Here is a 13,026-nt window from a genome sequence, read left to right on the forward strand (position 1 = left end):
GTTTGTTATTTATACAGTAAATACCATTTTTATGGGTTAATTTGCTTGATAACTTGATTGTGTATTGAAAGTGAACACACTAAAAACAAAAGTATCAATGTATTAAAGGGGTTGAGTTTTATGATGAATGTTGTATATTTTTCAGGTAACAACCTTCTCTACGTTGCTCTTTATGGTCCCAAAGGACCTTCGGAGGAGGTATACATCAAACACATGGGCCGTAACATGTACCAGGTAAACTACGTAGTGAAAGAGAAAGGCGACTATGTGCTTATTATTAAATATGGTGACGACCACATCCCTGGCAGTCCTTTTAAGGTGGAGAGTTCATGAGCCTTATCCCCTGACTCATCCCTTCCAAGTGTAGATGAACCCAGTACTGGACACTTACATGAAGTTTTATGCTGGACAATATATACCCCAAGCCACTTCTTAAAATGCCACATCATTTTTGTAGCACATCACATTTAGTGAGAAAATAAATTTTGTGTGTGTGTATTTTCTCTAATTATGGCATCGTTTAATTTCAAATTAACCACATAATGCATTCAGATTCTCTCATTTCCTATGAGGAATAAGGTGCATGACATTTGACGAACTGAACATTTTCTGTATTAATCTGTGAGAAGAAATTTCCATATTACTCTGATGCTATATTTAGCGAAGTTGCACAGGTTTCTCATTATTTACGGTCATAAATGCTTTTTAAAATGGAATGTCATCTCAGCTTTACTACTTAGAGATTTTGAAATCACTCTCAACCCATGGTGTGTTTTCAAGCTTTTTGTTTTACACCTTTCTCTCCTTAAAGTAAGTACATCCCAATGAGGTGTAGTATTTTATTTGCTCATTTACGTTAACAAACTTTTAGTGGAATAAATAGTTATTAGTTTATAATAATGAAAGAGTTACAAGAAACTGAAAGTGCATTTACACACATTTCAGTCTTAGAATCAGGTCTTTCTCTTTAATTCAATGAAATAAACCACTGTAATAAACTTGTCAAAAGGTGTTTTGCTTGCTTCATCAAGAATTAAATATTTTAATTATGCTATAGTATTATTGTCCTTTTTTTATATATTATAGTGTGTTGGCTATTGATTTGAACTTTGCAAATGTTAAGGCTTTTTTTAAATTATCACTGTTTAAGTTTTCCCTCTCCTTTAAAATTTTGGTGTTTTTTGTTGGGCTGTTAGTTGTGGAAAGAGGATTTAGAAGAAACAGTTCATGTTGTACATTTTTTGGTATTGTTTGATATTTTGTTTAAATTTAGTACTTGTGTGTTTTGAGTAGTTTTGATGATATAAAGAAAAGTGCCTTGTTCTTATAAAAAGTATTTATATTGGTATATTTTAATGCCCTTTTTGATGCGAACTTCTTACCCAATGTGTACTGTCCTAAGAATCATGATTGTCCTGACTTTTACAGGTAAAGGTTTCAAAATATGAATTCACAAGTGCCAAGCTAAAAAAAAAAAAGTTGCATGTCAGTGAGCAATATTCTGTTAAATATCAAACTGGAGAGGTTTTTTTCTATTATAGAACTAGCATATTGATATCTCTAATCAATAACTTTTGTTAAATAACTGGAGCTGTGTGCCAAGTATATTTTTCTTCTCGGAACATAGAAACTACTCTTAACACTTGACTAATCTTGTTAAGTAGTTAACTTTACTATTGGTGAAGGTGCTATCCTTTAGATGACTATAACTGATCATGGAATAGAAATTGTATGTTCCCCTTGATCATCTAATAAAATGTCATTTTGTCACCATATTTTAGTTTTTGTAGTGTTCATTTACATAATAATGAAGGTGGAATTATATTTCTTTTCATTTTACCATTAAACAATGTTATATAACTCTACTAACAGAATTTAATAAAATAAACAGGCACTAGTAATGATTCTTTATTAAACTTTCACTTTATATATTTTTTCTTGGTAGGTATAAAGATTGTTTGCAGTTCCTGCCTGGTTTAATATTACTAGTAGTTAAATACTAGCACTTTAAGCCAGATTCAGTTTAATTGCTAGTGATGTTAACTACAAACATGTTAAACTCTTGCTGTACCAGTTTAATTGTTCATTTTAACATTTTATTGTGAAAATAGTTTTCTCTAAAAGATAATTACTCAACTTCGTTATCAAACCACCTTAGAGATGCATGTACAAATAAATAAATAAAAAAACAACAACAAAGAATGATTAGTAACTGACACAATCCCAATATCTCCCCCCTCCCCCTTTTAATTTATTTTGTTTCTAGAGATAGTTTAATCACTTATGTAATTAGAATGTTCCTGCTATATTAAGAGGTAACTCCTCAGGAAGAATTCAAACACTAAAATAAGGACTTCAGAATATTTGATAAAATGTCTTAACAGTGGTTCTGCAAGCCAGGGAGACTAGGTTTTGCAGAGCCAAAATTTTTGAGTCATCCTGGTAATTACTTTTGATTGGTTACAATTTGCAGCTGAATTGTACTGGGAAAAAGACTTCGATTATGACCCTTTTTGTCTTCAGGGGTGATCTGAGAGCTGAGATCCAAGCTTCATCAGGATTTTGTCCATATTTCTGAGGTGATAGATTAGTAAGAAATGGAGCCATTAAAATGTAAAGTTAAGTGCAATAGATGGATTAGATCCACAAGTCAAATTACAACATACTGCTGGAGTGTAGCAAAGAAAGCATCTTTTACACAAATGACATGAGCACTACTAGTGGTATTTCAAGTCAAATTCCCATAATGCAAGCAAGCAGTGACATGGGTAATGAATATACATTACTATTGACTATGGAGTCCGCATATTCAATCGATCATATCTCGACTTCTACATGGTGTTCTTGCTAAATTCAGGGTCGAAACCCTTTTCCAGGATGACTTTTTCTAATCGCCTCTAAATAGTATCCCTGACTCACAGAACCACTGTTAAAAAACCCTTTCATAGAGTGTCAGTTTAGAACAGTTAACATTTAAAAAAAAACTCAGTAAATTTTGTATCAACATTGAATGCTGAGGTTCATTGCACTTTATAAAATTGATGTTCAAAACTCATTAAATGTGACTAAGAATATCTATACAAACAATGTCTTTAAGTCTGAGATTTAACTCTAATTACTGATGTTATTCAACACAATTTCAGCTGCAGAATTTTTTAGTGATTTAATAAGACATGTCACTATATTATTAACACAATCTAAAAAAAGAAAGATGTATATATTTTACTGCTTTACTAATTCCTAGCGATGATAATACAAAGGCATTTAAGTTTATACCATTAAACAAAGGTAAACAATTTTAAAATTGTCGGTATTTTCAGTCTGTGGTTTTCAGATAACATTATAAAAGTAAAAATACAACTGCAAACCCACCTACATCTGACACTGCCATTCTTTCAGTACTAACTTGTAGACATTTGTACAATGCCAATGTTAGTCAGACTTAACTTTTATTTAATCCAAAATTGTTGAATTTTCCACGCATGGATTTGGGAAGCTGTACAACTCCTGGACAAGGGACTTGCCCGGGTATCTCACAGATGCAGTGACGATCACAACCTCTGCCAAAATTTGCTGGATTATCTTTTTTTTCTTTCTGTATTGCTTCTTCTTCTAATGTTTTCCTAAATAAACCAGACAAAAAACATTTGTACAAAATAATTTCCGTTTAAACATAACATCTAGTTATTAGGGTCAAAATGTATCATTACATACACAAGTATTCATCTACTGAATTATTAGGTATGATAATTTCAATTAAAAACTTTCATTATAACTTTTTTTTTTTTTACTATGATCACCTATTACATTTTTGATGTATTACTAGAGGAACAGTGGTCTTAGTAGATTTTCAGAAATGGAGGTTTACATGTACTCGGTATCCCCAAAAGAGCAACAAGGTCACTTGTACAGCTCGTTAGATACTCTGAAACTAAAACATCTGTTCTATTTCTAATGGCTTAAAAATAAATGAGAAGTAATTACTGTATCAAAAACATGTACATCTAATTTCAGATGGATGCTACACCATTTGTTATATAAAAAAAACAAAAACAAATTGAGACACAGTAGTTTTAGCTCTGTGTGTCAAATACTAATTCCATGTGATCTAAATGTTTCCTTCTTCAGAAAAATATGTATGTTCGTAATGCTTTACTCATAAGCTACTACAGAGAAGTTTGTAAGGAATTTTATGGAAATACTTTCTCTGCTTTATTATTTGTAATATTTAAGAACTTACTCTGATTTTCCCAAGATTCTTGTCAAGTGACTTAGTATTTCATCCTTATTTTTACTGTCAATATCCATTAGAACCTCTGCTCCACTGTCTGTTGAAAAATATATTTTTGTTACATTTTTAAGTTTTTGTGTTACAAGAAACAATAGAAAACTTGGTATTACTCTTGGCAGTGTTTTACAAAAATGTTCAAAAAAATAACATCGTGTAATTTTTATAGATAATGATCTTTAGAATTTAAAAGATTATTCCTTTTGTGGAGAATAAATGAATTAAAACAAACTTTGTTGTTCAACCTCATCAGTAATTTTTAATTAACTTTGAGCAAGAATTACTTTACTATACAGAAAAACAATGTAGGTTTTAAAAAAAAAACACGTACATAAAAGTGAGATAACTCTCGCAACTGTCTGTCTCGAACTCTTCTCAAACACTACACACCTTTGTCTAAGGAGTCTGATTGTGTAGTGGCTTTTATGTTCAAAATCACCTTACCTATTTTTTGCTTAGTCAAACTTTTTAATGCAATGAGTATGCTAAAATGTCATCATGTGACTACTGGCTTTAGTTATTTAATTTCCAAAGTATCTCGCACAAACGACATCTAACGGACATGTCATTTCCTAAAGTAATGATTATTACACTAAATACAATTGCTATGGGCTTTCATGACTTATTAGTTATAAAATACAGGTGTAGTTCATTCAAAACTATATACTTATCACTTTGTGAACACACATTTAATTAAGTTGTCTTCGTTACATCTTAACATTTACTTTACTTCAGTTCATTTTATAGACAACTTTTATCTTTAATACAGGTTTTATTCTTTGAACTTGTAAAACCCTCATAATTACCATTACTATACTTTATTAAATAAAGTTAGGTCTACATGAGTTTGTTTGTCTGAATCCACATAATTTTTTCAAATAGATAAGGATTTATTGATCTAACACATAATGCCTGCAAGAAAGCATACATGAAAATGACAAAATAGAGTTCAAGTGAAGGGCACAAAAACTACTACAAATGTTTTGCAGTCACAGCTAGTATACTTAAAATAAACTGCCTCATCTTTGACAGTAGTGTTTTGCATATCTTTACTAAATTACAAGATATCCATTCAGAAAATAAATGTATAGGTGGGTAAAGGGGGGACCAGTTCCCCCTACTTTTTTCCCTGTGGGATATATATACACAACATTCACAATTATTAATTCAGAGATTTTTTTGCCCCCACCTTGGAAATAAATAATATAAAAAATAAAACATGTTTTGAGCCTAGTGTAGTTATTCTTCTCAATAGATATATAACGAGTTTCTGTAAAGATAGGTCAGTGTAACCTTTTTTGGAAAAAACAATATTGAAATCTACAAATTCAACAATGATTATTTCAGTTTCCAAGATTTGCATCTTCAAAGGATAAAATTATTTAATGAAATGTTCAAAGATGCTTAAAATGTTACTAAAAAACTGAAATAAAAGATGTTAAAAAGTCAGAGTAAGGTTGATTACTTCAACAAAAACATCTACCAATTTTCTTAACACTATTGTTTGGCTCCACATTATTTATTTGCTGAAGGTCATGTATAAATGAAAAAGCTCTCAATTACATGGATCATACACATCCATACCTGTTATTTGGTATGAGGTAAAATTTATCTTAAACAAAGGTTTGAAAAATAGAAAACTATGACCATGTTTTATGTACATATAGCCCTGAGGCTGCTATGACCACTGGTGCACAAATATAATTCACATTTTAAACAAGCTTGCATATCACAGTCATCACTGCACACTATTTTAGAGAAACTGTATGGAAAACCAATCACCATGTTTTATGTACATATAGCCCTGAGGCTGCTATGACCACTGGTGCACAAATATAATTCACATTTTAAACAAGCTTGCATATCACTGCACACTATTTTAGAGAAACTGTATGGAAAACCAATCATCATAATTACAACAGTTTATTTAGTCCCTGAATACTCCAAATATTGATTCACAATTCTTCTTCTTCCGTAGCTTTTTCCCGTATCTATACAGGGTCGCTGTTTTTCGGTGGTGGCAGGGTTTTTACGGCCGGATGCCCTTCCTGACGCCAACTATCTCCTAATTTAGCAGTGTAAGACTAGAGGGAAGGCTGCTAGTCTTCACCACCTACCGCCAACTCTTGGGCTACTCTTTTACCAACGAATAGTGGGATTGACCATCACATTATAACGCCCCCATGGCTAAAAGGGCGAGCATGTTTGGTGGGATGGGGGCGCGAACCCGCAGATTGCGAGTCGAGCGTCCTACCCACCTGGCCATTCCGGGCCCCAAACATTGATTCACAATCTTAGAAAATTAATTAACACTGCAACATTTAATTTTTTTTTTGCTCTCTCACAATCTTAGAGTAGCCAATACAAGTATTTTGAATTAAACCTTTAATTAAAATTATACATACTGGTGGTAACCAATGAATATTTACTCAAAGGATAGAAACATGTTAAGACTTGCAAATGAAAGTTCATGTATCAATTTTAATGGTCTTGTCTTTGTTTATTGTACAGTTTTTAAACTGTATGAATTGTGATCTTAACATTTGACCCAGAAACCTGACTACTTCAAGAAATCTGAAAAATGAATCATAGGCTTAGATTCATGACACTCGTCTGACCTTTTCACAGATTCTGAAAACAAAGCAGCAATAAATGGCCTATCTATGAATGGTTAACAATGATGTTGTTAATAAAATAACTTCAATAAACGTATCTTACCCAGCCAAGTTCGGATGAAAGGTGTAGGAGTCATGTTCTTCAGCCCAATAATCTGAACATCGGGATTTTTATACATAATCTGTGGAAGGTACCAGAATACAAAGTCCCTAAAGAGCAAAATAAATTATTTTTCTGTTTGCATTTAATCAAACCAATAACATTACGATAATAGCAGAAGTTGTGATGTTGAAATATACAGAAAAAGGTTTACAATTCTGAAGAAATCATTAAAACTGTACAGTCTGCCAAACTCTCACAAGTGTAAATGATTAGAGAACAATGAAGGTTATCTCTTTACAATTCCAACTGCAAAATCAATCTCAAGTTCAACTTTTATTTACTATGACTATATAAAATACCAATTTTTACCTATATACACAAAACCCACATTTTGTCACATTCTAGGCTAGCCATCTCTAATGTTGAACTGATAAACAGGAGAGAAGGCAGCTAGTCAACAGCACCCACCACAAACTCTTGAGCTCCTCTAACTGAATAGTGGGATTTGACTGTCACTCTTTACATTTATAACATACCTGAAGTGCAGAGTGCCATTTTGTGACTATTGTACAGAAATCATGGACCCTTGAATTCACAGTCCAGCATGCTAACTACTAGACCATACTATTACACAGATTAAAAACTGAATACATCTCTTACACAAATCCCACCCGAACAATAATACAAATGAATGGTGAAAATGGCATCTCCTGAGGAACTCTTACCAATTACTGGCTAATAATATATGAAAACAAAGCATTTTGTAATCACAGCAATGTTTTAGCATCAAAACAACTAAGCACAGAATCATAAAAATGAAAAATTTATAGGAGAAATAACTAATACTTTCTAACAAGCATTTTGTTTGTTTATTTGCAATTAAGCACAAAGCTACACAATGGGCTATCTATGCTCTGCCCACCACGGGTATCAAAACTTGGATTCTAGCGTAGTAAGTCTGCAGACATACCGCTGTGCCACTGGGGGGGCCATACAAGCAGAACTTCTTTAAAGCACTAACGTGGTAAAAGCTTACCACTTCTTTAACACTGAAGTTTTAAACTACACTTCAAACATGAAAGCTGAAACCTATTTATTCAGTTTAATCAGTATAAAGTTCTCTTACATGCGTGAATTGTGTTGTACTGTAATATTCCAAATACAAACCACAGGCTAAACAAATAAAACAACACCGTATTACATATTGTTCATGCACAAAATAATTTTATTTAGCTTCATTGTTACAGTTAATAGAATATATAAAGGTGTAACTTTTGTTGTAAAAACAATCTGTAAACTTTAATAGTACAGTAGAGTTTCAATACACTATTACGGGAAAATGACAAATTTATGCAGGTACAAGATTCAACATTTTTACATGTTCTCTTCGATTCAATGTTTATTTTTGAGAGAAATACACTAAGTGTATGTTTATCTCTTATAAACAAATGTTGGACTGAAGAGTAAATGTGAAAGTGCTGAAAACTGTACCCACATAAACTTGTTGTTCCATAGTAATGGATTTATTAAACTTTATTTCAGACTACATGGTATTGTGTATTTCCTAATATTTTTGTAGTACACCTTAATCCAATATAAAAGTTCGGTCCTTGATATAATAACCTTGATAAAAAAATAACTCATTTCAATTCCCATAATTTTACAATAATATTCATTTTCACAGTAAATACAAGCACTGTTTTTAGTTTAAAGGTGCATTACAATCTACACTGTACTGTAACGTAGTCTACCTGGTGAGCTCTGGTGGTATTAACAGCGACATGTACAATGTACAGTTGAAATGCTATTATGTTCTTCTTACTAGAAACTTATTGGACCAGTAAAGAAAGGTGTAATTAAAATTATTATCAGCCTTACTACAATATTTTTAGTTTGTTGTTGGCCTAAACAACTATATCTGTAAACATACTAATACTTAAATGCTATTTGTTATGTTTTCAACATAAATGCATAGATGCAAACTCACACAGCTTTGCCAAGTGTCATAAAAATTTATAGTGCTTGATAAAGTCATCCTGTAAGAGTACTAAAGTCACATGGAATATGTGCAAGCCTTTTAAGGCCTGAAAATGGAAGTATGGCACATTGTGAGAAAGACTTGGAAGGTTCCTGGAATGTCAGGAGACAAAGAAGTGGAAACCACAACTGAGTAGGTCAAAGAAAGGCTACTAGAATTTGACAAGGAGTACAGCAATTAAAAGATAAAACTCTAAGAATAAGTCAAATAGGAGGATAAGCATATAGAAAGAGATTGGACCAATTTTTACTCACAGTATCCACCACCAAATCTGTAGAGTCCAAAACTGGAAAGCAAAATGTGTAGATTTGGTAGTAAGATGAGTGGCAAAGCCACTGATGAAAGGAGGTCCAAAGTGAGAGAAAATTCATTGAAATATCAGAGGCTGTAGAGACCACTCTGTGGGAAGGATCTGGTCAAGAATGAGATGATTGATCCTGTCCCAGGTTCAAAGCTTCTGGGACATAACAAACCAACAACCAAATATGGTGGTCATGGACCCAAAAGAGAAAGTCTAGAGTAAGGAAATAGTAGCCACAAGAATGAGTGCCTCCCTGTCAGATGACGAAACAAATAACCGTGGAGTTTTTCTGAATGGATCATGACTAGATGACCAGACAGACAAGACAGAAGATGAAGGCAAACTTGTTGAGCAACCAAAATCTCGAGGACATCGATATGGAGAGACTGATCCTCCGGAGAACAGGTCTCGTAAATGGTGTAGATGTCCAGAACTACACCCTACCTAGAGAGAGAGGCATCTGTGAACAAATGTAGGTCCAGGTGAGGTGGGGGAAGAGGGATTCCAACTGTCATGTGTGACTGATTGAGCCACCATGATAGCAAGAGGTGATGAGAAGGAGAGAGAGATACAAGAGAAGACAATGGATCTCTGAACAGCTGGATAAATTGAAATGTGGAGTTTTGGTCATTCATATCCTGAGAGAGAGAGAGAAAACCACCCATCTTCAACATAGGAATGACCAAACATTGATTCAGGTGTAAAAGGTCTATTACAGATCACCAATCTTCCATCTTTAAAAAAAAGATGGAAGTAAAACCTCAAAGTGAGGTTAATGACATGTTCTACAGCATTCACCACCTGGAGAGAGGACACGGACTCCCCCAAGTACCAAAGGTTCAAGGGACCCGAAGGGTTGTGGTTGAAATATGACAGGCAACAAGGAAATTGAAGGTTGTGAGTGGAACTAAATGAAAAGCACTTGTGTAACCCAATGGTCTTCTGCAAAGGGAGTCCACAGTTGTGCAAATGGAAGAATTGAGTTCCCACCAGATATAGTGGAGGGGCAGCTCCAGAAACAAATAATTTCTGAGACCCTTAGCAGTTTAGTCCCTGAGAGAAGGAACACTGGAAAGTAGAAAGAGGAGACAACCACGTAAGGTTCTTGAGGACAATAAACTTGGTAGGACCTCCCTTTGTCCAAGAAATGCCAAAATGGGCAGAAATGACTGTTGATGAACTACCTAAGCTTGAGATTTTAAGGTATAAGAAACTATCTTAAAAACTTCATCAAAGAGAAATGGAACAACATAAAAGTCTCTGAAATAAGACTGAGGAAGCAAACTCCAGAAAGTAAGGCATCCTCACTAAGTAAATCCTAGAAAAAAAGAAACCAAGTTAGCTGGGACACAACTGAAAAAGAAATCGAAGCAAAGTTGGATGACAGGTATGTATTAGTTTCCCCAGTAGATCTATCAGTTTGGATGTAGGTCCTTTGAAAGAAGGTAAATAGTAGGCAGCGAAGTTGTGCATGTAAGAGACAAAGACCAGCAGATTGAAGACAAGAGAAAGATAAAGAAGAAGAAGATCTCCAAATTGGAGAAGAGATTCAAAAGATTGAGAGTACAGGAAAGAAGAAGAATCTTGAATATACACCATGAAAAAAGCATCTTAAAGTCTGAGAGGACACGAAAGCTTAAGGTCAGAATAAAGGTGACACAAAAACAATTGACATGAACAAAAATATCAGAAGGGGGGGATAAAACAATCAGAAAGAGGATTAGACAATAAGGTAGCCCAAGACTAAACAAAAATAACAAGAGTAAAAATGTCTCATATCTTTGTAATCAAAGCAGCAAAGGATGAATTGGAATTATCTGATCTTTGTCAGGAAGAGAGGAACCATAAACAAATGCAGGAGGTGGAATCAGTTGTCCAAAGATGGAGCAGACTCAGCTGGAACAATGAAAGCAAGTTATCAATAATCATAAGTCTGAGAAGAAGAAGACAGAATGAAACCAACTACTTGTTAGAGAATGTTGGTAACATCATTGACCTTCAAGTGCCTCCAGTCACCAACACAGTGGTAGATGACTCCAGATGAGAAGTGTCAAGACCTGGGGTGGTTTCAAAAAATGGTTATATGAATTAATTACCTATATGATCCAAAAGATTGTTTACTGTTTCTTATGCTCCTTAATTAATAGGAAAGAATATGTTTTGCACTCAAGTAAAAATAAGAGACAATAAGCTGACTGTTTTGTGAAAATTAAAATTGAAAAGTGCAATACAAAAATCTTGTAATTCTGATAAAAACAAAAGTCTGGACTAAGCAGTGCCGAGGAAAATAATAAGCCTTTGTTGAAATGCTTACTGCACATGGAGAATATATTTTCCTCCTATTGTTGGAAGGCTATAATCAAACAATGATTGCATCATAGGCTGACATTGTACATATAGTATAAGTAGAGATGAGAGTTTCATTCAAGGCTTGTAGTATGCACAAGTATCTTTTTTGGCAGATGTGCAAGAAAAAAGCTCTTAATTCTGTGGAAAGGTAGGTAGCATTTCTGAATAACTTTTTTCCAATCTTACTTTTCAGATTTTATGCAAAAATTGCTTTAGAACCCTATAAAATGCAATTTGCAATAAAAAGTAAAGAGTAAAAGTAAATTACCTTAAACTACACCAACATCCACTACTGCAATACATTTATATAAATACTGGGCTCTTCTTCCGCATTGCACTTAACATACGAGTAACTTACTGCAAATCTTTGTTCTAACTTTTGCTTCTGTATAAAGAATGCACTGAAAATTTTAACCATAAACAATCTAATAACAAAAAAAAATTTACACTGTATTGCATTAGTCAGAAGACCAACACCATGTTATTTTTTGTGCACATTCTACATCCTTCAAAACACTGAATCTAATCAAGAGATATATTTTCAAATATACTGTATTCCACATCTTGAACAATTGCTAGATGGAAACAAGACCGAACAAGATGAATGCATTAATTCTGAGCTTGTTAAGAAAAAATTGGAAAGTTTAAAGAACGATAATGCTCATGGACCAGACAATATTTCCCAAAGGTTTTGAAGGAGGTTAAGGATTGGATATGTCAGCCACTTGCTACTTTTTTTTGTAAGTCCTTGAATAGTGGGCAGGTTCCAGAGGATTAGAAGTTAGCTAATGTCATCTCTCTTTTCAAGGGAGGTGATAAAAATTGTCCTAGCAATTATAAGCCCATTAGTCTTACATCAGTTGTTGATAAAAGATGCTTTGCAAAGTCATTTAACAAAGTTTAGAATTTTATGGATAGTCAACATGGTTTTACTAAGGGAAAATCTTGCCTTACAAATCTCTAGACATTCTTTGAAAATGTTACTGCTTATGTAAATGAGGGTAAGGGCATAGATTTGGTGTATCTGGATTTTCAGAAAGCATTTGACAAGGTGCCACATAAAATGCTTGTAAAAATTTATCTCTATAGGTGTGGGGGATAAGTTAGCAAATTGGATAGAAGAGTGGCTTGATGAAAGAAAGCAGAGGGTTGTTACAAATGGAATTCAGTCAAACTGGATTACTGTTACAATGTTACTTCAGGGATCAGTCTTAGGACCTTTTCTCTTCTTGATTTACATCAATGACATAGATGAAAGAATGATCAATAAATTACTTGAATTTGCTGATGATATTAAGGTCTTGGGTGTTGCTAGCTGTGAAGAGGATGCTT

At 33.6% G+C, this 13,026-nt stretch overlaps 2 protein-coding genes across 4 annotated transcripts in view; one reads left to right on the top strand and one right to left on the bottom strand.

Annotated features, from left to right (window-relative positions):
• The window catches only part of LOC106468305 (filamin-A-like), a 15,996-nt gene extending 14,221 nt beyond the window's left edge, over nt 1-1,775 (top strand). Inside the window, exon 15 of the mRNA XM_013928724.2 lies at nt 146-1,775. Within this exon, the coding sequence (XP_013784178.1) occupies nt 146-333 (188 nt within the window). The 3' untranslated portion in view covers nt 334-1,775. The remainder of the gene's footprint in view (nt 1-145) is intronic.
• Nucleotides 1,776-3,274: 1,499 nt separating this feature from the next.
• LOC106468304 (probable 28S ribosomal protein S25, mitochondrial) overlaps nt 3,275-13,026 on the bottom strand; it is a 14,587-nt gene continuing 4,835 nt past the window's right edge. For 2 of the 3 annotated variants that reach the window (XM_013928723.2, XM_022396643.1), the window contains 3 exons: nt 7,007-7,113; nt 4,241-4,328; nt 3,276-3,623 (listed from right to left, as the gene is read on the bottom strand). In XM_013928723.2, the coding sequence (XP_013784177.1) occupies nt 3,443-3,623; nt 4,241-4,328; nt 7,007-7,113 (376 nt within the window). In that variant the 3' untranslated portion in view covers nt 3,276-3,442. Of the gene's footprint in view, nt 3,624-4,240; nt 4,329-7,006; nt 7,114-13,026 lie in introns of all 3 variants that reach the window. The other variant, XM_022396642.1, reaches the window with a different exon arrangement.

Source organism: Limulus polyphemus, unplaced genomic scaffold (genome assembly GCF_000517525.1).
Source record: "Limulus polyphemus unplaced genomic scaffold, Limulus_polyphemus-2.1.2 Scaffold2957, whole genome shotgun sequence".
NCBI lineage: Eukaryota > Metazoa > Arthropoda > Merostomata > Xiphosura > Limulidae > Limulus > Limulus polyphemus.